Source organism: Halichoeres trimaculatus, unplaced genomic scaffold (genome assembly GCF_033239565.1).
Source record: "Halichoeres trimaculatus isolate MK-OKI-2021-1 unplaced genomic scaffold, fHalTri1.1 fHalTri1_scaffold_21, whole genome shotgun sequence".
NCBI classification, from domain to species: Eukaryota; Metazoa; Chordata; class Actinopteri; order Labriformes; family Labridae; genus Halichoeres; species Halichoeres trimaculatus.
The window spans coordinates 6,669,506-6,696,927 of NW_027437199.1; the positions used below are offsets into that span (position 1 = coordinate 6,669,506).

Genomic DNA, 27,422 nt, shown 5'->3' on the forward strand with positions numbered 1-27,422 from the left:
GACCACATTTTTGTCCTTAAATAACTTTAAACAAGAAATTTTTCTGGATTGGTCATGTAAATTTGGCTCAGATTGAGTCTAAAAAGGAATTTTCTACTTAAAATAAGACAAAAACACTTGATAAGATTTCAGTTTTTGCAGTGCTGAGCTCTGCGTCACCATGATGCTAAAGCTCAAACCAGGTGTGAACAATAGTTATCAGAAGTGTTCAGATATGTTTATCTGCTCTCTGAGTTTATAAAGTTACACTTTTCTTTTCATGTCCTGCAAAATATTAAGCTGTAACGATGAACTTAAGTTCAATAAACCTTTAACTCAAATGGTTTACATCCAACAGCTCACACTGCAAAAAAACTGAAATCTTATCAAGCGTTTTTCTTTTATTTTAAGAAAAAAATTGTCTTGTTATACTGGATATGAGCCACATTCAGTTTATCAGCCCAGAAAATGTCTTGTCTCAAGTTTTTTACAGACAAAAATAAGGTCTGAGTTGCTTGTAATAAGTAAAAAAATCTGCCAATGGAACAAGAAAAAATTGCTAGAAAATTTGCTTGAAACTAGAATAACTTTTCTCTTGTTAAAAGCAATTCAGACCTCATTTTTGTCTTAAAATAACTTGAAATAAGACACTTTAATGTACTGGTCAGGTGAATGTGGCTCATATTAAGTCTAAAAAGACATTTTCTACTGAAAATAAAACAAAATCACTTGCTTAGAGTTATTTTTTGCAGTGCATTTTTATTTTTTAGCCCAACAGTAATTAAAGCCTGAGATTAGACATGCTGTAAACCTCAAATGATTCATTTTTGTCCAACATCTAATCTCCTGAGGATAAAAACAGCCGTTAATCTGCTCCAGAGATAAACGTTTTTCAAAGAAGCGCTTTTGTCCAGTTTTATGTCATTTTTCTCAGGTGGTAAACAGGGAGTCAAACACTGATTGGCATCGTGTTTGCTCTCTATCGTTACATTTATATATTTATGACTCTGCTGGCATTAACAGCTCATTATCTTTCCTCAGTCGTTATCAGACATGTGAGCTGGTTGGACCATGTGACGTGTTTAATGTTTGATGGACTCGAATGCCTGAGCTAATCCTGTGGATCAGAAAATGAACATCTAACTAGATTTATATCTTTAAAGATTTATCTGCATCCTATGAGCCATGTCTCCGTGACCTTTGACCCCTTCATGTGTTGGACTGACCTCCTTCCTCCTGTCGTTGTCTCGCTGAATCAGCCAGCGGATGGACGCCTGTGGAGACTTTGGGATACACTCCAGGAAGGTGGTGTTGTTTTTCACTCCGTACTGTGTCATCTCCACAGCGTTTCTGTAGGCTGACACACACACACACACACACACACACACAGACAGAGTCACTACAGACGTCACATCAGACGTCACTTGCTGACAGACCCAAACCCCACAGATGGACTCAAATCTGTCTGCAGTCCCAGTAGCAAGAGAGAAATGTTGACAGAGCTCAGTCCGGCTCTGGCAGCTGAACCAACCCTCTCCCACACTTCTTCTACTTCCTCACTGAGCAGAAACATCATCCCTCAGTGCAGGCCAGACCCGGCACACTGGCATGACACTCACGGGGCCGTGCCCGCCCACAGAGTCAGCCGTTCCCACCCTGCGACTAAAAGCTGTTCATATTTGGGTTTTGTTTTTAACATTGGAGCAGCCATCGTTTGTTGTTACTACCTCAATTTTTCAATTCTACAATTCAACCAATCAAACCAGCGAATGACGGCAACGTGCTAGCCAATTACAAACAGAGGCGAGCCGTGGGCAGGATACTGAGTCATACCCAGTCATTTCTAGGATAGGGGTTTATTTTTTAAAGTTTGACCACAGCCTATCTGGAATGACTGGGTAGAAAGAGTTTTTGACCTATACCACAGCCAGCCACCAGGGGGAGCAGTTGTTGTGGTAACCTCACCTCACTTAGCAAAATGACTAGCATTTTTTTTAACAATCTATAATAATGGTCTGATCTCCAAACTGGTGTTCAGTCAGGGAAATAAAATGTTCACAGACACATTGCTTAACTTTACATACGGATACGGACCAAACTGAGCAGTACCACTGGAAACCATGGGGGCAGTGTTGCTGTTACTACCCGTAACAAAGCTTTATTGAGACACGAAGAAGAAATAACAATAGCGGAACTTTCGAGATGTATTTAACTTCCTCACTGACCACCACCTCCTCCACAATCGTCATGCTTGTTTTTGAGTTTCGTTGTCATAAACTTTTGACTGGGCTGCCCCCCCTAGTGGATGTATTGGTTCACTGCAACACCAAAATAAAGGACGTATGGAAGTATGTGAGCAGTGGTTACAAGCAATTCAGACCTCATTTTTGTCTATAAATAGGACTTGAAATACGACATTTTTCTGGACTGATCAGGTGGATGCCGCTCATATCAAGTCTAAAAATACTTTTTTTTTACTGAGAATAAGACAAAAACAGTTGATAAGATTTCATTTTTTTTGCAGTGTATTTTGAGAGGAAGAGTAGCTTTTCGTTACCTTTGAGGTTGAATCCTCTGCATTGAGTCAGGGGATTCCCATGCATGATGTCCTGCCTCCTGCTCCTCCTGTAAACGAATACAAACAGCAGAAATAATAAAACTGAGGATAAATATAGAAAAATAAAGATTCATATCAAAAATATTCAAACTTTTAAGGAGCCTTTAACAATCTTTGATAAAACTGGAGGACAAACACTTCAGAGACTTTCTCTGCGGACCACAACACACTTATTGCTGAGCCTTCGTTCAATTCCAGGCCCAGAAATCCAAACTGTAAACCTCTGCGTACCTTTTGCCGGTGGGATAAAAGCGGGAGCAGCTGAGCCCGTCCCAGGCGCAGTATGGGTCTCGGGCGAGGCAGCAATCGGCACATGCTGAGCCGTAGGCGTGACACCGATGCAGAGAGACCTGTGAGACCCCGTACTCCGAGCTGACGTACAGCTGTTGCTGCAAAGCAAACAGTTCAAATGTCAACCGCCCTGTTTGTCTTAATAAGAGGCCGTCTGACAGGAAAATGAGGCAGAGCCCAGAAACAATTATAGCTTATTAAGTGTCGGCCTCTGGGAGGATTATTGTGCACAGGAGAGCCCTGTTTCGTGCTTCACAGACGATGAAAAGCACATTACATCAATAGAAGTGGATTGAAGGTGTGGAGAGGGCTCTTACTTTCTTTGGGGAGATTCTCAGGTTGGTCACAGGAGCTTGGTTCTGTAGGGACAACATGAGGAAACAGATCAGGACTCAGTTCAGTTCTTTCCACAGTAGTTTGAAGAAAAAGATGGGGGCATTTTGTCTCATGTTTGTTTGCTAAGTGTGAAGCTAATGTTGGCTCGTCCTAACACATGCAGAGAACAGCTACCTTAGCTTGGTCTGATCCCAACAAAGGATTCCCCCTAAAAAACTGTTTCGGTTCAACATTGAGAAAACAAAAAAGTAAAACCAGATCCTGAAACTTGAGCACTGGCAGAAAAAAAACAGCTCAGCTATGTTTGGAGGATTGAAGTCCATGATAATATATTATTCTTAGAGATTCTATCGAGCCGTCTTCTAGGTGAAGGGGGGAACCGAAGCGGTCTCACAAACTTCACCCCTGATCACTAACCTTAACCCTAACCCTCTGATCTTTTAACTCTCTAACTCTCTGACCCTCTTACACTTTAACTCTAACCCTAACTCTGTGACCCTCTAACCGTCTGATCGTCTAAACCTAACCCTGATCACTAAACCTAACCCTAACCTTCTGACCCTCTAAGACCCTGTTACCCTCTGACCTGAAACCTGATCACCTAACCCAATGCTAACTTTCTGACCCTCTAACCCTCTAACCCTAGCCTGATCAATAAACCTAGTTCCAACCTTCTTATCCTCTAACCATCTAACCTAACCCTAACCTTCTTCTGACCCTCTATCCTCTGACCCTTTGACCTGAACCCTGATCACCTAACCTAATGCTAACTTTCTGACCCTCTGACCCTCTCACCCTAGCCTGATCAATAAACCTAATTCCAACCTTCTTATCCTCTAGCCATCCAACCCTAACCCGAATCACTTAACCTTACCCTGATCCTCTGAACCTCTAACCCTCTGAACTGAACCCTGATCACTGTACCCTACCCAGCAAAGTTCCCTCAGGAGAAAAAAATGGACATGTGCAGCCTGTTAACCATCTCTCCATCATCCTGATTGTCAGCTGGCCTTCCTCTCCTCCCCCTTCTCTCTATCCTCTCTTCCTCTTCCTCTTTGACTTCAAGGATGAAGGTTGGAATGACAAAATGAAACATGCAGCTGACCTTAAACACTTCCAGCTCCTCCAGGATCAGATCCTCATGCAGGGAATGATTGCCAGGCAGCACGATCACCTTCTGAACCGTTCCTTTGTCTGGAGCAGAAAACACACACACACACACACTCTTTAACCACCTTATAAAACATGTCATCGCATGCTAAATGAAGAACAATAGAAGCGTCTCTTTTCTTTTCTTTGGTGTTTTCTTTTGAGTCACGCCTCAGAGCTGAGCGTTCCTTCACAGCGCTAACTGAGGCAGGAGCAGGAGTGGGAATGGGAGCTCTTCTGTGAAGGAAGACAAGGGTCAGGAGAAGGGCAAACCACAACACTCCCACCCTCAGTACGGCTGTTCAGTCTCTGAGCAGCAGGCAAAGAGATCGAGTTACAGTGAAGAGCTTCTGGAAAAACACAAGATAAGAGCATCTTCCTCATCCTTCAGACCAAAGCTGCATCTCTGGGCTCAGATAGGAACAAACCTGGCTCCTTCTCAAGAATCCCGGCTGTGATAAACAGCAGCAGGTGTGAGAGTGAGTCCCAGAGCAGCTTTCTTCTTGAATGCGAACAGGAGGACAAGCAGCAGAATCACACGTTATCCTGTTTGACCAGCACATTATCAGCTGAGCGTCTGATACAGATTTGTTTTCTATACCGGTAACTCTCACTGGGCCTACAGCTGATTCAATAACCTGAGGTCACGCAGGTCAGAGTCCTCACCTGGAGGAACTCGATGTCCAGTCTCTGACCTGTAATTGATCTGATTTAGCAGCAGTGTCACAGCACGCCATCACCTCTGTTCTCTGCTCATCTGATCAGAAACTCCTCCATCCTTCACTTAGACAGCTCACCAGTGACTCAGATATCAGGAGCTCTGTGTCTTTGTTTCAGTGTTGTGTGAATGTATTCTGGGTTTCCTGTGAACACAGGAAAGCGACTAAACAGCGACATGCTCAGTCCAGCTCGACTGAGGAGTCAGCCAAGTGACTCTGTCGGTGTTTGTCATCATGTGTGGGCTCCGTCACACTTCAGAAGTCTTTCAGTGACGATGAGGAAGCAGGGCATCAGGATCCTTTGGTGACAAGTAAAAAAGAAACATGCTGCTCTGATTGAAGGTTATAAAAACCGCTGCAGACATCAGGAGAAGCTAATCTAAGCTCTCCAGAGAATCTCTATGATCTGTTCACATTCATACCTGTGCCCAGGAACAACACCTGGTAGTTCCCATCAGCAGCCATGACCTGGTCCACCGCCACTGATGTGTATTTATAGTCTGCGTTGGTCCGGACCACCAGAGGCCTCCTTCCTACTGGATAAATGGGGTTGAACATGACGGGATGGTTTCGTACGAAGGTCACCACGTCGTCTGGGAACTCTTTGGTCGTCTGGATGTCCGGTGTGAAGGCTCCACCAGGACACTGGAGGATTATTAAAAACAAAAGGACAAAGTCTCTTTAAAGACATCAGCTCATAACCATCCCCAAACTGAAGCTTAGATGAGTAATAAAGAATAAAGTTATATATAAAGCTATATAAAATAAAAACACATAAATATTTTTAATAAAGTCTGTTGAAATTTTGCTTAAAGCTGTTGTTTGTAGCTTGCTGCAGGATCCTTATCTAACTAAGGTTTGTATAAAACCTCTCCAATGGTGCTTTGCAGCTTTTAATATAAATTTCATCTTTACAACAAAAGTTAATCAAAGCTTTTATCCCCAATTCAACCCAAAAACATCTTTAAAGGTTAAAGTTTTTCTGAATTTTACAGAGTTTGGACACAGGAATGATCGACCATGTTTTTGTTTCCGGCTTCAGATAAAAACAGTTCTTCTGTTATGAGCAGTGGTAATAACATTTGAGGAATGTTGTTATGAGCTGTAATCAATACAGTACAGTAACGTAGAGCAATGGTTATTCATTTTGAGAATGTTTTTATCAGCTTTGGCCATTCAAGTTAAATGATGTTGTTATATGCTAATGTCATTGTTATTACAGTTGAGTAATGTTGTTATGAGGTCATATTATGTTATTACAGTATAGTAATGTAGCTATAAGCTTATGTTATGTTATTACAGTACAGTAATGTGATTATAAGCTAATGTTATGTAAATACAGTACACTAACGTTGGTAGGAGCTATGGTTGTTAATTTTGAGTAATGTTTTTATTAACTTTGGCCATTCAAGTTAAACAGTGTTGTTATCAGCTGTTGTTATGTTATTAGAGTACAGTAATATTGCTATGCGCTAATGTTATGATTTTACAGTACAGTACAGTAATGTTATTATAAGCTAATGTTACGTTATTACAGTACAGTAATGTTAGCTGTTGTTATATTTTTACGGTACAGTAATGTTTTTATGAGGTCATATTATGTTTTAACAGTACAGTAATGTTGCTATGAGCTAATGTTCTGTTATTACAATATATTAATATTGCAATGAGCTAATGTTATGTTATTACAGTACAGTAATGTTAAGCTGTTGTTATGTTATTACAGTACAGTACAGATTTTATGAGCTAATGTTACTTTATTACAATATATTAATATTGCAATAAGCTAATGTTATGTTATTACAGTGCAATAATGTTGTTATGAGCTAATGTTATGTTACTTCAGTGCAGTAATGTTGCTACTAGCTATTGTTATGTTACTGCAGTACAGTAATGTTGCTATGAGCTAATGATATGTTATTACAGTACATTAAGGTTGTGATCAGCTGTTTTAATTGCTATTATAGTATGGTAATGCTTTTTTGTGCTGTGGGTTTGTTTTTCCAGTAAAGCTATTTGATTCAAACTGTTGCAATAACTACTATACAGTAATGTTTCTATTGTTATTACAGTACAGTAATGTTGTTATTAGCTGTTATTATTGGAATTACAGTTTATTAATGTTGTTGTTAGCTGGCATTGTTATTAAAGTACAGTAATCCTGTTAATAACTATGGTTATTATAGTTCATTAATGTTATTAGATATTGTTTTTGTTGTTACAGTGCATTAATGTTATTAGCTGTTGTTGTTATTACTCATAAAGTACAATACAGTACAGTAATGTTGATATGAGCTGTTGTTTTGATTATAACAGTACAGTAATGTTAGGCTTTTGTGATTGTTTTTACAGTACAGTACTGTTGTTATTAGCTGATGCTATTTGCACAGTATAGTAATCTTACCAGTCTTCATTGTTATTACAATACAGTGATGTTTTTTGTTCTGTTGGTATCTTTACTACAGTAAAGCTAGTTGATATTAACTGTTGTTATTACTACATTAGGAGTAATGTTGTTATTGTTAATTCAGTAATGTTGTTATTAGCTTTTGGTATTACAGTACATTAATGTTGTTTAGCTGTTATTGTTATAACAGTACAGTAATGTTGTTATGATCAGTGGTTATTGTAGTGCATTTATGTAGTTATAAGCTGTTGAATTTTTATTACAGTACAGTACAGTAATGTTGTCACGAGCTGTGTGAGCTTCCTTTAAGTTCTGTTGTCAGATTGTTTCAGCTCTGGCTGTTAAATCTTTAATGTCATTCATCCATTTTTCAGAAGGACTCTGTTTTTTTAAGGATCCTTTCCTCCCTGCTCCTTCAGCAGTGAGTCTGGAGGTAATGTTGGTATTCATATTTGATGTGAGACTTAGTTTCAGAATCATTCTCTCAAACAACAATCCAAAGGATGACCCAGAAATGAACTCACAGTCCCGGGCCTCGGGTAGGGGATGCGTCCCTGGAAAGCCACCCACTGAAAGTTTGGCCCCTCCCTGTGCGCGAAGGGCCCGTTGAAGACGGTGAGGATGTCGGCCATGTTGTATACACACACTGCTGAGCCTTTAAACACGGAGCTGAGGAAATGAGATGCATAGTTTCAATGAAAGACAACAGAGAAACGCCCCGGCTGGCTATTCTGCACCTGTTTCTCAGGCTCTCTGAGGAGCAGTCAAAGAAGAGCTCTTTCCTCTCCACAGCAGGGAATCCTCACCTATTTCCCTTCACTGATCTGATGTGGTTGGTTCAGTTATGTAAGAAAACCCACAACACACAGGGCAGCTTTGTTAGGAGGGGGAAAAAGCCAGGGAGAAATAACACAAAGCTGAAGGACCGAGACGACTGCGCTGTTTGTTGAGCTCTGTGAATGATCAAGCACCTCAGCTGCGTCTCTATGATCCTCTACGACATGTGAGTGGACAGCCTGCGTGGGCTGGGGTTAACCACACCCACTCAAAGATCAGAGAGGAGCAATTGAGTGACTGTTTCCATAAACCATATTTTTATTGTTGTTGTAAGTGTAAAAATTCACTTTTTATTCTGTCACATCATAACCGTTATCACTTTGTATTTTCAGACTGGAGATCTGAACGTTACTTCACAGCATGAGAAATATCCCAGCTGTACAAACATCTTAAAACCTGTGGATCACACTAAGTGTTTTCATGTAAAAGGTAAAATGAGGTCTTTGTTCTTTTTGTTTTCAGGACCATGATGTCTGCAGAAACGCTGTAAAAAGTTTGTTTCCAGGTGAGAGTGAGAGCAGACTTTAACACCATAATGGCTCACACATTGGTTTTCTATACCGCTTCATCTGTTCAGGGTCAGGGGTGGCTGGAGCCTTTTCCAGCAGTTTAAGGGCGAAAGGTGGTGTACACCCTGGACTGGTAGCAAGACAACGGCTGTTTTCCAAACCGCCTAATACATACTACATGTGAATGTAGTATGTATAAGGGACTACATACTACCTACTGCTTTTGCTTGAAGTATGTTATATGACTTTTCTGTTGGGTCTGTTTTGTAGTATACTACTCTGGTTTCCAGTCTTGGAAGGTGGAGCTACAGATGATGTTGGGTTTTTAGCCTTTAATAAAATTATACAAAACAAGCTATGGGCAGATCTCTGCATTTAGTTATTTTGTTAATCATATAGTAGAATCATCATTCTTGATTTCTAATCTTACACCAAAAGTTATATCATTGACTGAAAATAATTTTTTTTTTTATTTTCACAGCTGATGAAAAAACTACTTCCATATAATCCATGCATGGTTAAAAAGGGGTAATTAGTCTTTTATATGGGATTTGATGAATTTGTAGACGTAAACACCTCTTTTACAACCACAAGTGACAAGATTTACAGGTGTTTCTTTCTCATCACTTCACTTTTATCTCACAGACTGTCTAACGTTAGTGTTGTTGTATTGTAGTTATAATGCTGACTCATTCCAGTAGATAGTGGAAACCTACCACCTGCATTGACAAACTCCGTCAGTGCTGTGCATTGTGGGAAACAGTTTGTCAGGTATACTGGTCTGTTGCGTACTGAGAAATTTTCCTGGATCAGTAGGACATCTGGGGCATTTAGCATATTGCAGATTTTGCAAGTTTTCACATACCACAGATTACATACTGAATTTCAGCCAAAATTGTCGGCACTGCTAGTGTTGAAGGCGATTTGGAAAACAGCCAATCACAGAGCTAAAACACAGAAACAATCTACCTTTCACGCACATACTCACACCTACAGACAATTTAGAGTGACCAGCTAACCTGATGAGCATGGTTTTACAGAGGCAGCAGCGCTACACTGCAAAAAATTTAACTCTTATCAAGTGTTTCTGTCTTATTTTTAGTAGAAAATGTCTTTTTAGACTTAATATGAGCCACATTTACCTGACTAATTCAGAAAAGTGTCTTATTTCAAGTCATTCAAAGACAAAAATGAGGTGTGAATTGCTTGTACAAAGTTAAAAAAAATTACTTGTATTAAGAAATTATTCTAGCTTCAAGCTATTTTTTAAGCAAGTTTTTCTTGTTCCATTAGAAGATTTCTTTGACCAGTTTTTGCCTTTAAATTACTTAAAACAAGACATTTTTCTGGACTGATCAGTTGAATGTTGCTCATATTGAGTATTACAAGACATTTTTTACTTAAAACAAGACAAAAACACTTGATAACATTCAATTTTTTCGCAGTGTAACTGGTGCGCCACCATGCAGGCCTTTGGCTCAGGTTTCGCCTTTCTGGAAATGCTATTATTGAATCCTTTCTATCCTTTAAGCTCCTGTCTGCTGTGTGTTATTGCCCCTATTCACATCAGTGCATGATAAAAATACATCTAAAGCACTCTGACAGCAGAATAAAAACTGCTGGCTGTGATCAGAGAGACAGAAGTCCAAATGAAGAGCATGTACCTAACAGATCCTGAAGCTGTTCACTGACATAAAACACGACGTCTTCATGTAACCGTCCCTCTGAGGAGCTGATCTCCCCTCACTTAGATAACAGAACCACAGAGACCTGCAGACTTACCTCGTGGATGTGAAGACTCCATACACCAACAGGCCTTTGGGATGGTCGCTTTCCAGCAAAAACATACTTTCTGTAAGAGAAAAGACACGTGCACTCACAGGTAAATACTTCCAGCAGATCCCTGAGAGCCACAGCATCTCATCCTGCAGGAATGTTTCAATAAAACCGATGTAAATCTGCTTATGTTGACGGATGGATTGGTCACATGGAGTCAGGGGGAAGCTGGTGTTTGTAGTTTTAATTTTAAACACATTCCAGGTCAGAAAAATCAGCAGATGTAATAAAAACTGATCAGGGCTGAATGTCTAATCCAGGTCAAACACGGGAGGCTCGTGGGCTTGTATGTGTACGACAAAATTAACAACTCTGGATCCATGTTTCCTGTGATACAGAGTTTGTTTTAAACTGGTTTAATGGATTATTGGAGTAAGCTGGCGCTACACAGAAGGCTCCATGAAAGAAATAACACAGTTTTTACATGATCCGCTGTTTTACTGACCCAGTTCGTCAAAGTGAGTTTCTGTGCCGTCTTCCTCCAAGACCGAACACACCATCCGAGCCTTCAGGAAGGTGGTCCACTTGTTCACCAGACTCCGCTGCCCTCCTATGTCAGTCTACAAGAAAAAGTGCAATTAGAAACTCCAAAACCTCAACATCAGGAGAAGAGCTGACAGCCGATGATGAAACCCACCGGACACACTCTGGCCACCATGGTGTGGATGTTTTTAGTGTTTCCACTGTTGTCTGTTAGCCGCTCACGGAAGAAAAAGTATAGTTTGGCATCGTTTGGGTCTGTTCCATCTGGTATCAGGTGGGCGTCCACGAAGATGGGCTCTGAAGACAAGAATAAAACAATTCAGACTTGAGGGTATATGCTGAAATCCTGAGGTTAATTTCAAACACCTTTTTAAGACAATTTTTAAAAAAATTAAGTTGTTGTCTGCAACCCATCTCTGACAGTTTATTGACATCCCAATTTCCACAACAAGTAACAGCAGTTATTCAAGGCTAATTTGCAGAAAAAAACAAGAACTTATTTCATCATTTTCAAAATTTAGGACATGTGCCTGAGAATGTGTGATTTGCTTTCCATCAGCTTCTCTGTGTCCATCAGCATATCATTGATCACATGAAGCTGAAAATGTAGACATTTTTAAACATAATCTAAAAACTACCTATTCAGCCTTGCTTTTATGTATAATTGTATTATTTTCAATGACTATTTAATTTTTTCTTTTCTTTGTAGCAGTTCTTATTACATTTTTGGTTTAGTATTTTATTGTCTGATACTTTATTCCATTTATTGGAATATTTGCTTTTTTTTATATAGTTCTTATCTTTTTACATATAATTATTTTAGGTTTAATTTTAATCTTTTAACAAATTTTTACTTGCTCTAAATATATCTTGAATGTCTTATCTAGATGTCTCTTAGTTTTATTGCTTTGCTTTTTCTTGTATCTGTTGTTAGGATTTTTTTTTCATTATTAATTGAGCTTCTGTGGTGTTCATTAGTCTCCAAATCCTCTTGACACCCTACCATCCATTCATTACAGTTACAGTGGCATTGTACTTAGAAGTATTATTGTCATCATTTATGTATTTGTGTGCATATATATGCACATCTTTTTAATTTACCTGGCAGAGCAGATGGACTTTCATGGTTCATCGTCTTGAATGAATGAATGAATGAATGAAGGCTTTATTTCAAACATGTGAGAGTAGTGTAAAAAAAACAAAAACAAAAGAACAAATGAAAACATTTAAATCAACTAAAGCAATATTAACTTAACATGTTCGAAAAGGAGTAGGTAGAAGCAGTAGTTTATTCAATCCTACCCCTTCTCCACTTAAAAATTATACAATTTACTTCCTGTGTATCATGTTTCTCTTTCTTTTTCTTTCTTTCATCATCCCTTTTCTTTTCTTTCTTTTTTTAAAAAATCCTGCATGTCCATCTTGCCAAGCTTCAATAACTGACAACTTCACCGGCCGAATGCTCAGCAGCCCAATCAGGGGCCCAGTGATGGTCACGCGCTACTAAATAACCGTTACTCTGATTTGACCACTTTTTCAGTAACGAGTTACCTGACGCATTACTATTTCCAAACAGTAATCAGATTACAGTTACTTACCAAAATCACTTTGCGTTATTTTACTTCTCATTTTTCTTTTAAAAAAATCTTTGTTTTTTTCTTGCGTCTCGGGCAGTGACGGGAGTCACGTGTTCATCACGTTTTTAGCACGAGGAGGACTACTCGTGTAGCTAGCACTCACAGGTAAACAGAGAGGGAGAGGATGATGCGCGTTTTTAGCTGGAAAAACAGTCACTGTTTAAGTTTGTGTCAGCTAAAGATGACACTATCACGGGTCATTGTTCACTCTGTGCTGGCAGTTTGCTTAAGATCTCCGACTGAAACATTTGGGAATCAACCAGCGAGAGATCAACGCACTGCGGACATCAACGCTGAGAAGTTGTTTGACTTTTACCTGGGGAAAGGTGAGTCCTGTCTTTCACTGTAACTCCCTCTATTCCAAGAGCTGAACCCTCTGTTTGGCACGAATCCATCCGTTGAGGAGCAGAGCTACGTACCATAGGCTACAACGAGGCACTCGGTGGCAAGCGGGGGCGTGTCCAGACTTGTTAGACTGGGGTGCCCTGAGCAGGGTGCTGAGGGGCCCACACTCCAGTAACGTATATTTTTGCTTATTGTATTACAAATACAGGATTAACAGGCTACAGCTGTAGCAAAAAAGGAAAAGTATAAAAACCAAACTTGACTTAAACAAAACATTTTAAAAAAAGAAATTTAAATGTAAAATTTAACTGACAGTGTAGTAGTGCACCAAAAATAGTACTGCAATGGCTTTCTTAAGTTGTATTTTGAAATTTAAAATATATAAAATATATATTTTTGTTTTTAATTTTAAAGTTCACATTTTAAAACTACCAAACTCTGCATATTACTTTAAACAAAACATGTGGACTGATAATATTATTCATTTTAATTGCATCACACAATTTTGCCAAATTATGCAGCTGCAGGTGTTGTCGGCAGCTGCTGAAAGCAACTAATGAGGTTACTTGTAATCTAACTCAGTTACTTTTAAAAATCAAGTAGTCAGTAAAGTAACTAAGTTACTTTTCTAAGGAGTAATCAGTAATCACATTAAGTTTTCAAAGTAAACACTGCAGGGGACAAAGGAGGGAGCTCACGACAGCAGGAAGCGACTGAAGATTGAAAAAAAAACGCAGTATGGATTGGTCTGTGATGAGTGTGACGAGCAGAGTGATCGTCCAATCACCAGGTGCGGTTATTTCTAAAAGTCCAGCCCCTGAAAACATTTTCGAATGGCTCATTTGACTATTTCCTTGGCGGATGTATGGAGCCGTCCGTTTGGCATGTCAGGTTAGTTTGTAATAGTCGCGAGGAGGAAATGAAATATTCATGGATACTTTTGGAGTCAAGCTTGAATTCCAATGAAATTTAATACCTCATTAAATTAAAGGATTAAGACTTTTTAATAGTTTTTAAAGGCCTTGATTTTCCCATTTATCAACTTGTAATACTTTTTAAGACCCCACAGACACAGAAACCGTCAGAATCTCATATAAAGGCATTAAACCATCATAAGTAGTGTCTTAGCTAACCACTGAGCCACTTGGAGTTGTGCTGATCTGTGCGCACTGCGTTTCTTCTGGTCAGGCTCCTGAAGATGGCAGCATCTGTCCCCATGAAATCAATGTACATGCCTGAGAACAGCTCCTGGTCTGTAACAAAGAAAAACAGAAAATCAATGAAATGTAAATTTATGAATCCACAGTCTGTGTCCTGCTGATAACAAGAGGCTTTGTGCTCGTCACCATCCACGTCATTCCTCTCCTCTCACTCCACTTCCCTTCACTTCCAGGCCATGTGTTTGGGAGGATTCGGAGTATGTGGCCTGATTCCCAGCTGGCTCCCTAAGCACGGTCACCACAGAGGGTTTAAAACATGATGATGAAGGACACGGGGCGCTGATTTTCATCAAGCCCAGACACTACGTCTCATTGTCCTCCTCGGATCAGAGCGCTGCAGTGAGAGCTGCTTCTGACCCAGACTCTGTTTGGCACAGATCTTTCCTCCCCTCCTCCTTCGTCTCTGATGGCGTTCACTAGCTGGCATCGCTGCTGCTGACACGACCGTGCTCAGGTGTCAGAAATCAGAGCTGAGGGTGCAATGTGTCGCCCTTAGCCATGTCAACAGCAACCTGACCATGCTGGACCAATCAGAGATCAAAGCACAGGGGAAAAGAGGATGTGGAAGGACAACTGTTGGAGGCTTCTGCTCTAAAAATTAAGACTTCAAACTTTTGGCTTTTGTTTTTTAAAGTCTTTCAAGAGTTTTCATGTGGTGGTGATTCTGGAGCCCCCCTCTGGAGACAGTTGGGAATGTTTCTTTGAGATTAAGACAACATAGCTTACAGTAAATGTACATGCTTAAGCTTTCCAAAGGCACAGATAAAGAGTTGGAGGAAACACCTACTGAGCATGACTGACACGGTGTTGACTTGGGGGTTGAAGGAGCAACGTCCTTTCCCAGACTCAGTTTTGGAGTCGATGTGGAAAATTTGTTCCTGTCAGAGAGAAAACAGGAAATTAGAGGATATGGAGCCATGAAACTGCTGTGAAAATGACATCAAATCTGGCCTTGCTCATGTTTCTCTACATTGGACCGGTCTTCCTAAACTGAACAAAGTTGGACACTAAGAGGAATGATCCATCAGGAAGAAGGAAGTATTTCCCTACTTATTTCCTGAATGACCATCTTTCCATCTCAGCTGGGGCCGATGCTAAGTACAAGACTGGAAGCTCTCAGCTCTTAATCGGAGTAACGGACCACTAGGTAGAAACGTGGCTAAAGGTGGATATCTGGATGTCAGAATCCTTTCAGAGTTAATTCTCCTGAACTTTGAGTCTGTTTTCAGAAGTTACTGTTTAAGGAGTTTAACTGTCCCAACAGACTAATAACCTCATTAGCCTCATTAGCCTTGCTAACCTCATTAAGCAGATTAAAGGGATGCAACTAGAATTTTCACCACAGGGGAAGCTCTGCACGTTCTTCTCCTGCTGATTATTTTCAGCTTTAAAATGCTTCAATAACAAACCCTGTCTAATTTTAAACCCATATTTAAATACACTGGTGGCATATTAAGGGTAAAGAGTGTAATTTATGGTTAATGGGTATTTCATGAGGTCATGTTGGCGTTGCGTTGAATGTCAACCACACTAAACTTTCTCTTGAATAAATCAACGGTTCACATACTGACTTCACAAACCATAGTCACTGTAACCCACCTCAGGTCTGCGGCCTCTGTTGATGTAAACACAGACCGGACTGTACGCACCACTGCCGCACATGAACAGATGAGTCCTGTTGTAAGGCTGCACCACTCGGATAAAGTTCCCACAGCCGTGCTGGAAAACAGAGACACACAGAGAGTTTAGAGGGTCAGAAAAAAAACAATGAAAGTGTAAGTCAGAGAAAACCTCATAGGGATATTAAATCTTTGTTAAAATGTTTGATACTTCGGAAAAGTTTTAGCTAATGGGAGCTCACTTTGGACAAATATCAGGAACTGTTTGCACGGCAACAGTTTAAGGATACTATGCTAAAGTATTGTTGCCTTTGGGCCTCTCATCTACACAGAAACAGCATTTTAGCCAACCTAAAACAAAAGCTTTTGAAATAGTGGAAACTATTTTGAAATGCCACTCCCCCCCCTGCCCAGAGAAAACCAAACGGCAACCTCTGGTCTAAGAATATGAGACAACGCTGAAGTGCTAAAATCTTCTGTTTCGTGAGTGTTCGCTTGAGGCTGACTCCAGAAGTAGCAGAAGTCACATAAACACTAAGCCAAAAAATGCTGTTTTCAAAGCAGAAATTAACCTATTTACAGCCTGTTTCAAAACACGTCTCCTGTCTGAGTCGCTAGATTTACTATCAGCACACACTGTACAGGGGGTGAATTTTTTTCTAAAACGGCAGTTCAGAGGATATTAAGATCCTGAGCTCACCCAATCAGAGGCAAAGCTCAGCTCACATGACTGACGGGCATCCTATAGCTGTACTCAAAGGCCATACCTCCAATATGGCAGTGACAGCCGATCTGCTTCAAAAATCTGTTTCTTAAACAGATGAGTGCTATCAAGGAGACTCCGTCTATTAATTATTTAGCTTATGGTGAAAACACTGACATAACGCTCCAATTTACACATTTCTTTAATCGTGGCAACTTTATTTGCAATGCACGAACACGGCAACAATAACAATCGTGAACTATCATGTTGTGCTTATGCTGCTGTATCTGCTGACTGCTTTTCAACAAAATATGCATCTGTTGCAACACTTCTGCAATCAGGGAAAAGGCATTTTATAAACATGTCAGACAATCAGCCCACCTCTACTTCTGTGGAGGGCGACCAAAAAGACTGTACAGTTATATCGCCAACTACAGGCCTGGAATACATACTGCAGCGTTTTCAGCATTACCATGGAAACAGATTTCTTCCATTGCTTTTTTTGCACTTTTGGGGAAAATTTAATCTAAACAGAGCCTAAATGTGTTGCTTGAAATAATATTTTTTCTTACATTATGTAACATACTAATTCATGCTAGCTTAGTTTTGTCAGTATGAGTATGTAAAGTTTTATTATTAACTTATTTATTGTTTTTATTTTTTTATACCTTTAATTTAAGATAGGAGGACAGTAGATTGAGCAGGAAACAGGTCACCCACTTGAGGTCAAACCTCAATTTGGGTGCAACCTAGCCCGCTAGACCATTTGACCATTTGTACACAATCATGTTTTTCTAACTCTGATTTTTGCTCCTGTTTGGTTAAGTTGTCATAATCTTCATGTTTCAGCTTTAGAGACACTCAGCTCTCGTAGCCACAGTTAAACTACTGGTATGTCTTGTCATAACCGTAACTCTGTGTCTGTGTATTTTAACTCCAGCTGGGACACAGGCGGAGGGTACGCTCTGAGTCCTGCTGTCAGGTGAAAAAAACTTGTTTATCTCTTCTTAAGTGTCCGATTCCATATGAAGGAGAAGCTCAGACTTATCACACTTGCTGTGACAGTTATACAATCGCTCGCTGCACAATCAAACGCACAGCACACCGTGGATGGTATTGAGGCCAGTGGAAAAAGAGAGTCAGGATGTACAGTACGCTATGTGTCCAGAACACAGATACTGATCCTCTTGCATGTCTGCTTCCTCAAACAGCAGCAGAAGAGCTTTAGTTTGTGGCTTGTTGAGCTTGAGGTTGCAGGAATCGAGGGAGAAGGGAAGGAAAAAAGAACAGGGAGGAGAGGAAGATGTATCCAGGGAGCTGTCAAGAAACTTGGCCGTGGCTGCAGGAATGTCAGCTGCTGCAGATCACGGTCGGTGCATAGCTCCTCTGAGGGATGTCCACGAAAAAAACAACTGAATCTCTTCCATTACGCCCATTTCTGTAATTTATCCTTCTCCTCTGTCTCTTCTGCCTCTTCCTCACCTTTACCACTAAGTCAACTCGTAACACACGCTGATGCTGGGCCTGCAGACACAAAGTAAACCCTGTCTTTACTCAAGAAGAAGTACAGATACTCGTGCAAGACAAAAACTGATCGGAGATGGAGTCTAAATTGATGACAGCATTTAGAGAAGTTTGAATCAGGCAGTTTGCTCAAACTCGACATGTGCGTCTGCTGTTGGGGGATGGAAGATGGAGGAGAATGTAGGCCAAACAGGAAGTGCTGGTTGTAGCATGATGCTCTGAATATCGGGGTTTGAACCGATGTAAAAGTTTCTTCAGAGATATCTCATTTAAAAAACTTCTCTATCCCTCAGCTCTGCGGCGTCTGCAGCATCTGAGCCTGTGCTTATCCCAGACAACCCAATTAGACGAAAAACAGAGGCAGAGGAGGATTTGGTCCTTTGAGTCCTGCTGTATATCTTCATTAAATCTCCTTCCACCTAACAAGTGCGGCTCTGAATCAGGCCGGCTGGGTTATGAAATCTTAGAGTCAATGAGCTGCGTCCTGCTTGGAAGCTTTGATTCTGGTTTCCTTTTCGCCCTCTTCACTCTGGTCCTGTGTCGATGCCAGGGGGACTCAGGGACAGTGGGTGACCCGGGAGACATCTGTTCCCTGGAGGCAGCACGGAAGCCCCTGTTTCCACCAAGGTGTTCAGTTCAGTTGGTCTCGGTATGGCACGCATTTCATGGCGTTTCTTTAAAACCGACCAGTACCATCCCACTTTTTGGGTTCCGGACATACTGATCTGACCCCAGAGGGTGGAGCGAGAAACACTGCAGTCTGTTGATTGGTCAAAGGGATTGTCACTTCCTGTGCAACAGCGGTAATAAAGAACAACACATAACCCAGCCATGTTTAAAGGTAGAGTCTGCAGGATTTTCCGTAAAATATAAACTGCCCACTTTAACAGGAATAATCCTGCTCATACTTCTCCTATGAGACTCTGTACATGTGTGTCAGTGTCTGTGTCTGCCTGGAACCCTCTCCTCTGCCTGTATGTTGGTGTTTTGGTTGTTTCGGGACGTGTCTCGGGACGTTTCTCGGGACGTTTCTCGGCATAGAATAAGCGTAGTTAGCTCAGCCAAACACAGCAGGCCAATGCACAAGTGACTTTGCATGTTGATGATAGTGAGTGGAAGAAGCTAATTAACCAAAAAGGTGTGAAACTGCTGTTAAAACAAGACTGTGATGCCTTTTTCTTCTTTGTTGGATTTATTAGTGTGGTACACTGTGTTGGGCGTCCATGCCGTCACGCTACTACATAGTTGTAGCTATAGGCATCTGGCTTACACGCGGCCTACCAAGGAGGGCACAGTTGGCTGTGGATACTGTACCAAACTGTAGTGATCCATACCGGACTGCTTGTGAGTCTCACTGTGAACCTGTCTGGAGAGGTGGATCAGGGAACATCTAACACAATTGTGGGTCCAGATCTGGATTTTCTAAAAATCAGTGGGTTAAAGTTCAATGAACTGGGTTTATGCTCAGCCAAAAGACATTTTGGAGGCACTTACTGACACTCAACGTGATGATGATGCAAAAAAAAGCCAATTTTAGATGCCTGAAGTCCGGTGTGACTTGTATATTTTTTCCTCTTCATGACACATTTTTTGGACTAGCAGGACTCATACTCTTGGAGGGACTTATAGTCCATAAAATTTGGTAATATAAGGGTTTTTCACACCTGAAAGTCCGGACCAAGGCCCGTGTTTTTGTTACCATGTATACATTTGGTTTGGTCAGACAATTTTTCAAGATCACACTGCAATTATTTGGAACGGACTAACAGACCGATTGGTAACTTTACCGGTGGGTGGCCAAGTTTCTGTGTCTTCTTTGAGTTGGCCCCCTAACAAATCGCCTGATCAAATATTTATCAGACATTTCATCTCCTCCTCTCCCTGTGTGTTTCCTTGGCTCATTTTGTTTCTTTTCCGGTAGTCATGACATAATTTCTTGTCATCAGTACAGGTCAGAACTTTTCAAAATAATGCTTTCACACTGGGTATGAACCCAGACTGTGGTCCTGTTTGGTCTGAACCAAGGTCAACTCTTTGATCGGACCAATATCCAGCTGTTTGGTCCAGACCAGGGTCCAAGTGAAGTTTCACATCCATCATTTTGGTTTGGACCACATAGGAAAGTCTGAAAGTCTGGACCAGACGGCGTTGGTGTGAAAGCCCCTAAATCTTCACTGTAATGTGGATTACATCAAATAAACAGGATTATGTTGAAGGTCGATGAAGCTCTTCTTTAAAAACACAGAGTACTTACTGTGGGGTCCTTCCCTGCCATTTGGCATTCCTCTATCTTGCTTGTAGACGCCGGCCAAAACACCTGGTAGGGAAAACATTAGGGCGTTTAAATCTGTGGGAAAGGAGCCCAGGAACAGAGACAGATGGAGCGAGACGCAGCATATGCTCATGTTGAGGTTTGATCATATTTAGTTTGACTCAGGCAGAAATCACAGGGAGAGAAAACAACAAAACAAACCAAAGAGTTTCGGTCTGAAGTGTGTAATTAAAGCCGGCTACAGCGAGAGGGAAGCGTGTGCCTTTTCAAACCCCGGAGAGGTGCTTAGAGGTCTTGTTTGATGAATATTTTGAGCCTTTTACTGAGGGTAAATGGATGTGCGCAGCGCTCTCTGGGGAAACCTAAATGCCTCCCCATCTGTTTATGCTCTTCACGCCTGTCCATTACGCTGACGATACCTCCGTCACTGCATGCAGAATCAGTTTTCGGAGAGCTCTACAATAACCCAAAAACGGTGCTGATGGCTGCAGATGTGTGGCGGTTTACATAGCATCACACTAATTAGAATAAATACCTCTCCAGCGTCCTTATGCCTCCTGAAATGCTGTTAGTTTTAGTTTCCATTAGCGTGTTGAAAAGTGGACAGTTTTGCACGGGTTCAGGGTTCAAATAACACACTTTGATGAGTATGTGCAGACCTTAAGCGTGCCATGGGTGATGTTGTTGATGTCCATGGAGAGGACATGGTCTTTGCAGCCCACGTACATACGGTCCTGGTCCTCGTCCATGTGTAGGATCCTGTAGTCCATTGGTTTATCTGATATGCTGTAGTGTTCAAAGGACAGGGACGCCTGGAGGTCTGGGGGACATGGAGAAGAATAAACACAATTAAACACTGATTTTTTTTTTAAGTCATCGTCCAGATGATATTCACAAACCTGTCGTAACTAAGCAGCACCAAGGTGCACAGAGCACAAAAACCTCGAAGGCCTGCGTCCTCAAACAGCTTCTTTATGAGTCGGCAGCTCCGTGACCTCAGAGCTTTCCTCACCAACGACTGTTTCTCATAAAAGTAGAGGCTTGTAAATATGTTTTGATTGCTGCATTTGCTTCTTATCACTGTCATTTCGTGATATTTTACCATGAAAAAGGTAAAAACATTTTTAAGCTTTGTTTGTACGTGATGCATCTGTGAGGTTTATGCTGCTTCGTGCAGCTTTGAGTTTATGAATTATGTCAATTATTTTGGCAGCTTCGCCCCCTCACAAAGTCCTTCTGAAGCGGAAAATTTCAGCATTATTATCAAAAATTTTAAAGATACTATGAGGAAGATCTTTTGTAATTGCACTCCCTCGCCACCTTCTGGCCTGGAGTCTCATGCACACTGTACTTTTAGCGAGGCGTTTGTTTTGGAATTAAATGGAGATTGGATCATATTGAATTTCCTTTGTTCAAGACAACTTTTTTTACTGGCCAATGTAAGGTACGTAGTGCTACAGTTTAAAACATGGCATCAAACTGCTACTATCTGAACACTTAAAATCCTGGCATTTATATCATTAATCACACAGACATCACCGTGATAACCGACAGAGAAGAGGTGTAGTCAACTTCTACTCTAGTTTGCTAATGTTGTAGACATGTGTTTGTGACACACTGACCTCTGCAGTTTTGGAAGAGACACCGCAGGGAGTGTTAAAAAGTATTAAAGGCACACATTGTAACAGTCGAGTCTATGTTGTGTTGCCTGGTGGCAACTTCACCAAGCAGTTCCCACTTCTGTTTAACTTCATGACAGGACACACCATGCTGATCAAAGATACTTTTTGTTTTGTTGTGTTTCTGGAAGATGTGGTAAAGGTTAAAGGTGGCAACTAGAGTGTTGAATAAACAACAGGCAGTTTGTGAAATCCCAATATCCTGTGGACCCGAGTTTCTTCCTCCTGTTTTCCTAGTTTTTTTCCGCTGCTTCAACCAAAACCCCAAAACCATTTGAACGTGCTGATTCCACGGGGCTCATTTCCATTTCCTTCAGAAACTATTTTAACATCAGCAGGAGATGTAGACATTGATGAAGTGTGTGGTTCCTTTTCTTTGCACTTTAAACATTATCCCTGATAAAGATGATACCGGAGGGCCAGCCCCTGATTGACTTGGGTGGTCAGAAAGGGAAAGTGATGAGTATGAGTATTTTATTTTGGTTACATTATCCAGTATAGAATATTTAAATAAATAAAATAAATTAAAATGAAATAAAATAAAATAAATAAATAAAATAAGTAAATAAATAAATAAATGAACAGAATAAAAACACAGATGCAGATTTCACACATTTTTTCCGCCAAAAAAAAATAAAAATAAAAAAATAATAAAAAATAAAAATAATAAGAAATTAAAAAAAAGGACAACATAAAAGAAACCCCATAATTTAACAAGCTCTGTAACCCCCAAAAAAGGAGTAGGTTTGTTTTTGCCTTTCAGGTACAATCTTTAAAATAATCCAAAATATTAGTAATGGAAATAAGGGGAAAAAAACACGACAAGATTTACTCTTAATCATTCTTCTTATTCATTTTACATTTAGTCATTTTCATTGTAACTTTTTATTAACTTTTCAATGGTTTTTTTTTGTTTTTGAAACTCAACAGTGATTTACACAATTTCAAGTCGACGCTAAGTCGAAAAAGATGTGACCTCATGCTGAAAGTGTTTCTCTACTTTGGATGTAGAGCGCTTAAAATGCTGCTGATAAAAAGCCGCTTTCACTGGGCACAAGTCAAAAATGTTTGCAAAAGTTTTGATAATCAAAAAGAACAGTAAGTAAATGGACTACTCTAAACCATCGAGTGCCAAAAAGACGGGGGTGATTGGACATTTTGAGGAGGTGGAGAAGACATGCTAAACAAGGGACAGAAAAACTTAAAAAAACATAAATGATCTGAATAAAATGTAAAAAATTGGCGTCACCATAACCGTTTCACTTAAGATGATCACAGAATGTAATTAATGTTATGTTTCAGTTTTTTAACACACTCTTCATGGGCGAAAGATTGAAGTTCAATCCAGTCGTGACTCCTCATTTTCAGCTCAGAATCAGTTTTTACACAACAGATGAGAAAGTTTCTTCTTCTCCTTCTCATTAAGAGTGAACATTGTTCATACACACCATGTAAACATCCTCAAAGAGTTATTTTCAGCTTGTTTGCTCTAGAGACAGAGAACTCTCCACCATACCATCAAAGGCCTTCACTATTAAAGCCAAACTCATGCATATTTATCACTTTTTCAATCTGTGCTGAGAGCAGGGGGCGTGTGTGTGTGTGTGGGTGAAGTAGATCCACCGCCTCCATTTCCTCCCCCCTGCTGACCCTCTTACAGCTCTCTTTGTGCTCTCTACTCTAATCAACAAACAGGTTGCCAGCGCTTTGCTTCAATGCCTCGGGCTAAAGTCACATTTTCATTATTGTGTGGCGTACGCTTTTGAGTCTGGGGCCTTTTATCTGAGAGGAAAGTTCTTTTTTGTGGCAGCCCTCACTCTGATCACAGGCTGTTCTTTGGCGTGTTCGTCCAAAAAGCTGGAGTGTTTAACTTCAGATAAAGACACGTTAACCACTTCAGTCACAGGAAACTTTCCCACGACTTCTTTCAGTTTCAGCTTGAAATGAAAGCTGGATATTTTTGAACATTTGGAGGTAGGTAAGAGCATCAACCGGCACCCGAAACGACTTTTTCCCCAGACTTCCCAGGGAGAGAATGAAAGGTGAGCGGTACCTGTCAAACAGAGGTGTGTTTAATAAAGAAAAGCCTCTTACATCAGCCTCCTGCTTCAAAGCTGAGGACATGGCAGATAGCATCACAGAACTCAGCAGAGGCGATATTTTCCAACGAGAGGCTTAAGATGTCGAGCTCCTCTCTGCCGGAGCGAGAACCAAGAGGGAGGAAGACTCTGCTCATTAAAGGCACGATCCTAACGCTCCTAAAAGAATTCACACATCTCCTAATGGTAAGTTTGTGAAAGTGACTCAGGAAGACCACAGTACTGTACTTCATTTTTACAGGCCCAGCTGCGTTATACCCACAGCTGTTCAAACAGACAGATTTTAGTTTTACAGGCCCAGACTGAAGTCAGGGCTTCATGCAGATCTAACCCAGCAGCATGATGAGCTGTAGATGTTTGGAGTGAAGCTGTGCAAGATAAAATCACAAGATGACAGAAAAAGTAAGATCAGTCACTTGAAACTGAACCTTTAAAGCTAATATTAGCTAATTTTCTACCAAATGGTCCGATACGGATCAGTACAGTTTGGTACAGATTGGATTGGTAAAGCCTGTTCCTGTTTGCGTTTCCACAGCCAACTGCGCTCTTTCGTCTTGATCAAGCATTCAAAAGCATATTTACAGCCTGGTCCAAAAAAGTTATTTGGATCATTTGATTGTCCAATCGGAAACACAGCTCAGGTCACATGACTTGCGGGCGCCCTGTGGCTGTTAGATAGGAAACTCACAGTCATAGCAAATGTGGCTGTGTCCTCGGATTGGCGTCATAGCAAGGGTCAGGAACAGACGGGTGACGTCCCAGAGGCTACGTCCATGTTTTAAAGAGTCTATGGTCTTGATAGGTGGATGCCAATAGTTGCGTCAGCTATGGTATGGCATGGCGGCATAGCAGCACGGCCAAGGGGAAAGACCTGGTGTAGAAAAATGAAGCGTATGCAGAAGTGATAAAGTTGCTGTTTATCAAAAATCTGTTGGAGGCTGGCTGCAGCAAGACTGGAAACCATGTACACACCAAGACAAAACCTAAAAAAATAAAAATAAATAAAAAACTTCTACAGCGTCAAACTAGAATATTGTGATAGTCATTAACACTTTAGTCCTACTTTAATGTTATACTCCCTTTCAGCAGACTGTCTGCTACAATTTGGTGTTAGTTGCAGGTTTATATGATAATTTGTTTCCTGACAGTGTTGAAAATGATGATGACCCAGTACATATTTCATATTCTGGATCTTAGTATCCAGAATATTGCCAGGATCTGGATCGTACTTTTACATCTGCCGGAAATTATGGTGACCTTGTCTTGTATTGTCTTGCAAAGCAATCCGACCATTTGTGGTGGAGTTATATACACATATGGTGAAAACGGCCCTATCTCACAATGATAAAGAATCCTTTAAAAAAGTCCTACATCTAGACAGTGATACAGATCACCTCCAAAATTTAATCACTTCTTCCTTATCCCATTTTGAACATTTCCTAAAAATTTCATGAAGATCCAAATTGTAACTTTTTGAGTCATGTTGTTCATAGACGAACAAACAGACAAACTCTCCCAAAAACATAACCTCCTTGGTGGGGGTAAAAAAAAAAACTATACTTGCACCCTGGTTAAAAATGGTTTAGGCCTGAAATGCTAACTTTGCTATTGGACACTCTGTACTTTACTCATTGGTTAAGAAGATTTAGGATGAAGAGTTTATTTAACCAGAGACACAGCTCAGCTCATGTGACTGACTGCTGTCCTGTAGCTGTTAAAAAGGAAGCTCAAAGTTCGTGTCATATCTAATATGGCCCCCATCAACAGTTACCTTCATTTCACTGCATCAGTAACAGACGGGTGACATATCAGAGACTACATCCATGTTTTATACAGTCAATGAGCACGACAGTGTACACCGCTGATGATAAATCCAATGAAGAAGGAAAGCATGAGACAGCATTGTTTCATACCACTTTTATACTCGTTTGTGACGCCATTTTTAAAACATTTATTTTTTCAGGGGTCAGATCAGTTTGTCTGGCACCTCAACAGAAGGGCACCAAAAAGTAGGACGGTACGAGTCTGTAATTTAGGGACCTGTCCCGGTTTTAGTCAAAGGAAATTCCTCAGAATGCATGCTTTACCAAGACAAACTGAACTGAATTGCTTGCTTGAAACAGGAATTTAGATGTCGAATCAGGCGCTAAAGCTAACCACAAAGCTAAGCTTACTCTAATGATGGAACTGTCTAAAGATCACGGCCTGTCTGCGAAACTGTTAGCCCCACCAGTGTCAGAGCAGCAACAGCTTGACTGAAGAAGACCTGTTGACTTCCTAGTGTGACACATGGACCATGCTCAGTCCCTGAAGTCAGAATGAAACCCTCTGGAGTCCACATATGGCTGGTTTCCTCTCAGAGATCCACTTTAATCACTACAAATAAATGAGTCACTGCTGCTTCTTCGTGGGCAAACACTAGAAGTTCATGACTGAGCACCTGCTCAGTCAGGCTGAGAGCTGGTTGAGTGATGGAGGAGGATTTTAATAGTCCTTTAATGTGCGCTAAGACAAAGTGTCAACAGTTCCAGTGCCAGCTCATAACTTTCCAACGACTATTTGACGACTATTGTGAAAGTGTTGGGTGCAGATTCATTCCCTTGTCAGGCTTTAGTCACCAGAACCCCACAGCTTAAAGAGACACTCAAAGTTATGTTTGAGAAAAGACAAAAAGAAAACAAAAGCTTCTCCTTTTGTTTGTGTCTTAAGAAGAAATCCTTTAAACCACATGTGGTTTGTTAATATGCATTCCTCTTCGAAGAGATCACGCAACTTCTCGAAGCTTTGTTTGTGGATGACATTACTCAGAGATTGCTTAGCAGTAAATGATTAGAGCAGTGTCATAAACCAGCTGTAGGAAAGGTCAGCAGTGTTAATATTTGTGTGTTAAAGACGTTAAGGTGGGGACCACACACTTCTTGACAGGATGGTTTGATGCTGAGCTAATACAAGTGATGAAATGTGTCTGTGTTGTTGTGTCTTTCTCACTGCTCTCCTGACTGCAGGAGGCAGAGGAAAAGAAAATGAAAAAAGACGGAGAAAACAGATTTCAAGCACTGACAGTTGGTGGGTTTTCTATTATGTATGTGAGCAGGAGGGCCTTACGGCTCCCTGTGGATTTCACAGCGGTCTCCAACGTCCTGCCTTTGACTCAGAGCTTT

At 40.7% G+C, this 27,422-nt stretch overlaps 1 protein-coding gene across 1 annotated transcript in view; it reads right to left on the bottom strand.

The window, feature by feature from the left end:
* Positions 1 to 27,422, bottom strand: part of sema3c (sema domain, immunoglobulin domain (Ig), short basic domain, secreted, (semaphorin) 3C) — a 47,158-nt gene that overhangs the window by 2,061 nt on the left and 17,675 nt on the right. Inside the window, exons 3-17 of the mRNA XM_074698209.1 lie at positions 21,143 to 21,303; positions 20,466 to 20,528; positions 15,965 to 16,084; positions 15,153 to 15,243; positions 14,279 to 14,398; positions 11,318 to 11,460; positions 11,126 to 11,240; positions 10,627 to 10,696; positions 8,023 to 8,167; positions 5,514 to 5,736; positions 4,329 to 4,417; positions 3,205 to 3,246; positions 2,828 to 2,985; positions 2,537 to 2,604; positions 1,206 to 1,336 (exon numbers count right to left, since the gene is read on the bottom strand). Coding sequence (XP_074554310.1) covers positions 1,206 to 1,336; positions 2,537 to 2,604; positions 2,828 to 2,985; positions 3,205 to 3,246; positions 4,329 to 4,417; positions 5,514 to 5,736; positions 8,023 to 8,167; positions 10,627 to 10,696; positions 11,126 to 11,240; positions 11,318 to 11,460; positions 14,279 to 14,398; positions 15,153 to 15,243; positions 15,965 to 16,084; positions 20,466 to 20,528; positions 21,143 to 21,303 — 1,739 coding nt within the window. The remainder of the gene's footprint in view (positions 1 to 1,205; positions 1,337 to 2,536; positions 2,605 to 2,827; positions 2,986 to 3,204; positions 3,247 to 4,328; positions 4,418 to 5,513; positions 5,737 to 8,022; positions 8,168 to 10,626; positions 10,697 to 11,125; positions 11,241 to 11,317; positions 11,461 to 14,278; positions 14,399 to 15,152; positions 15,244 to 15,964; positions 16,085 to 20,465; positions 20,529 to 21,142; positions 21,304 to 27,422) is intronic.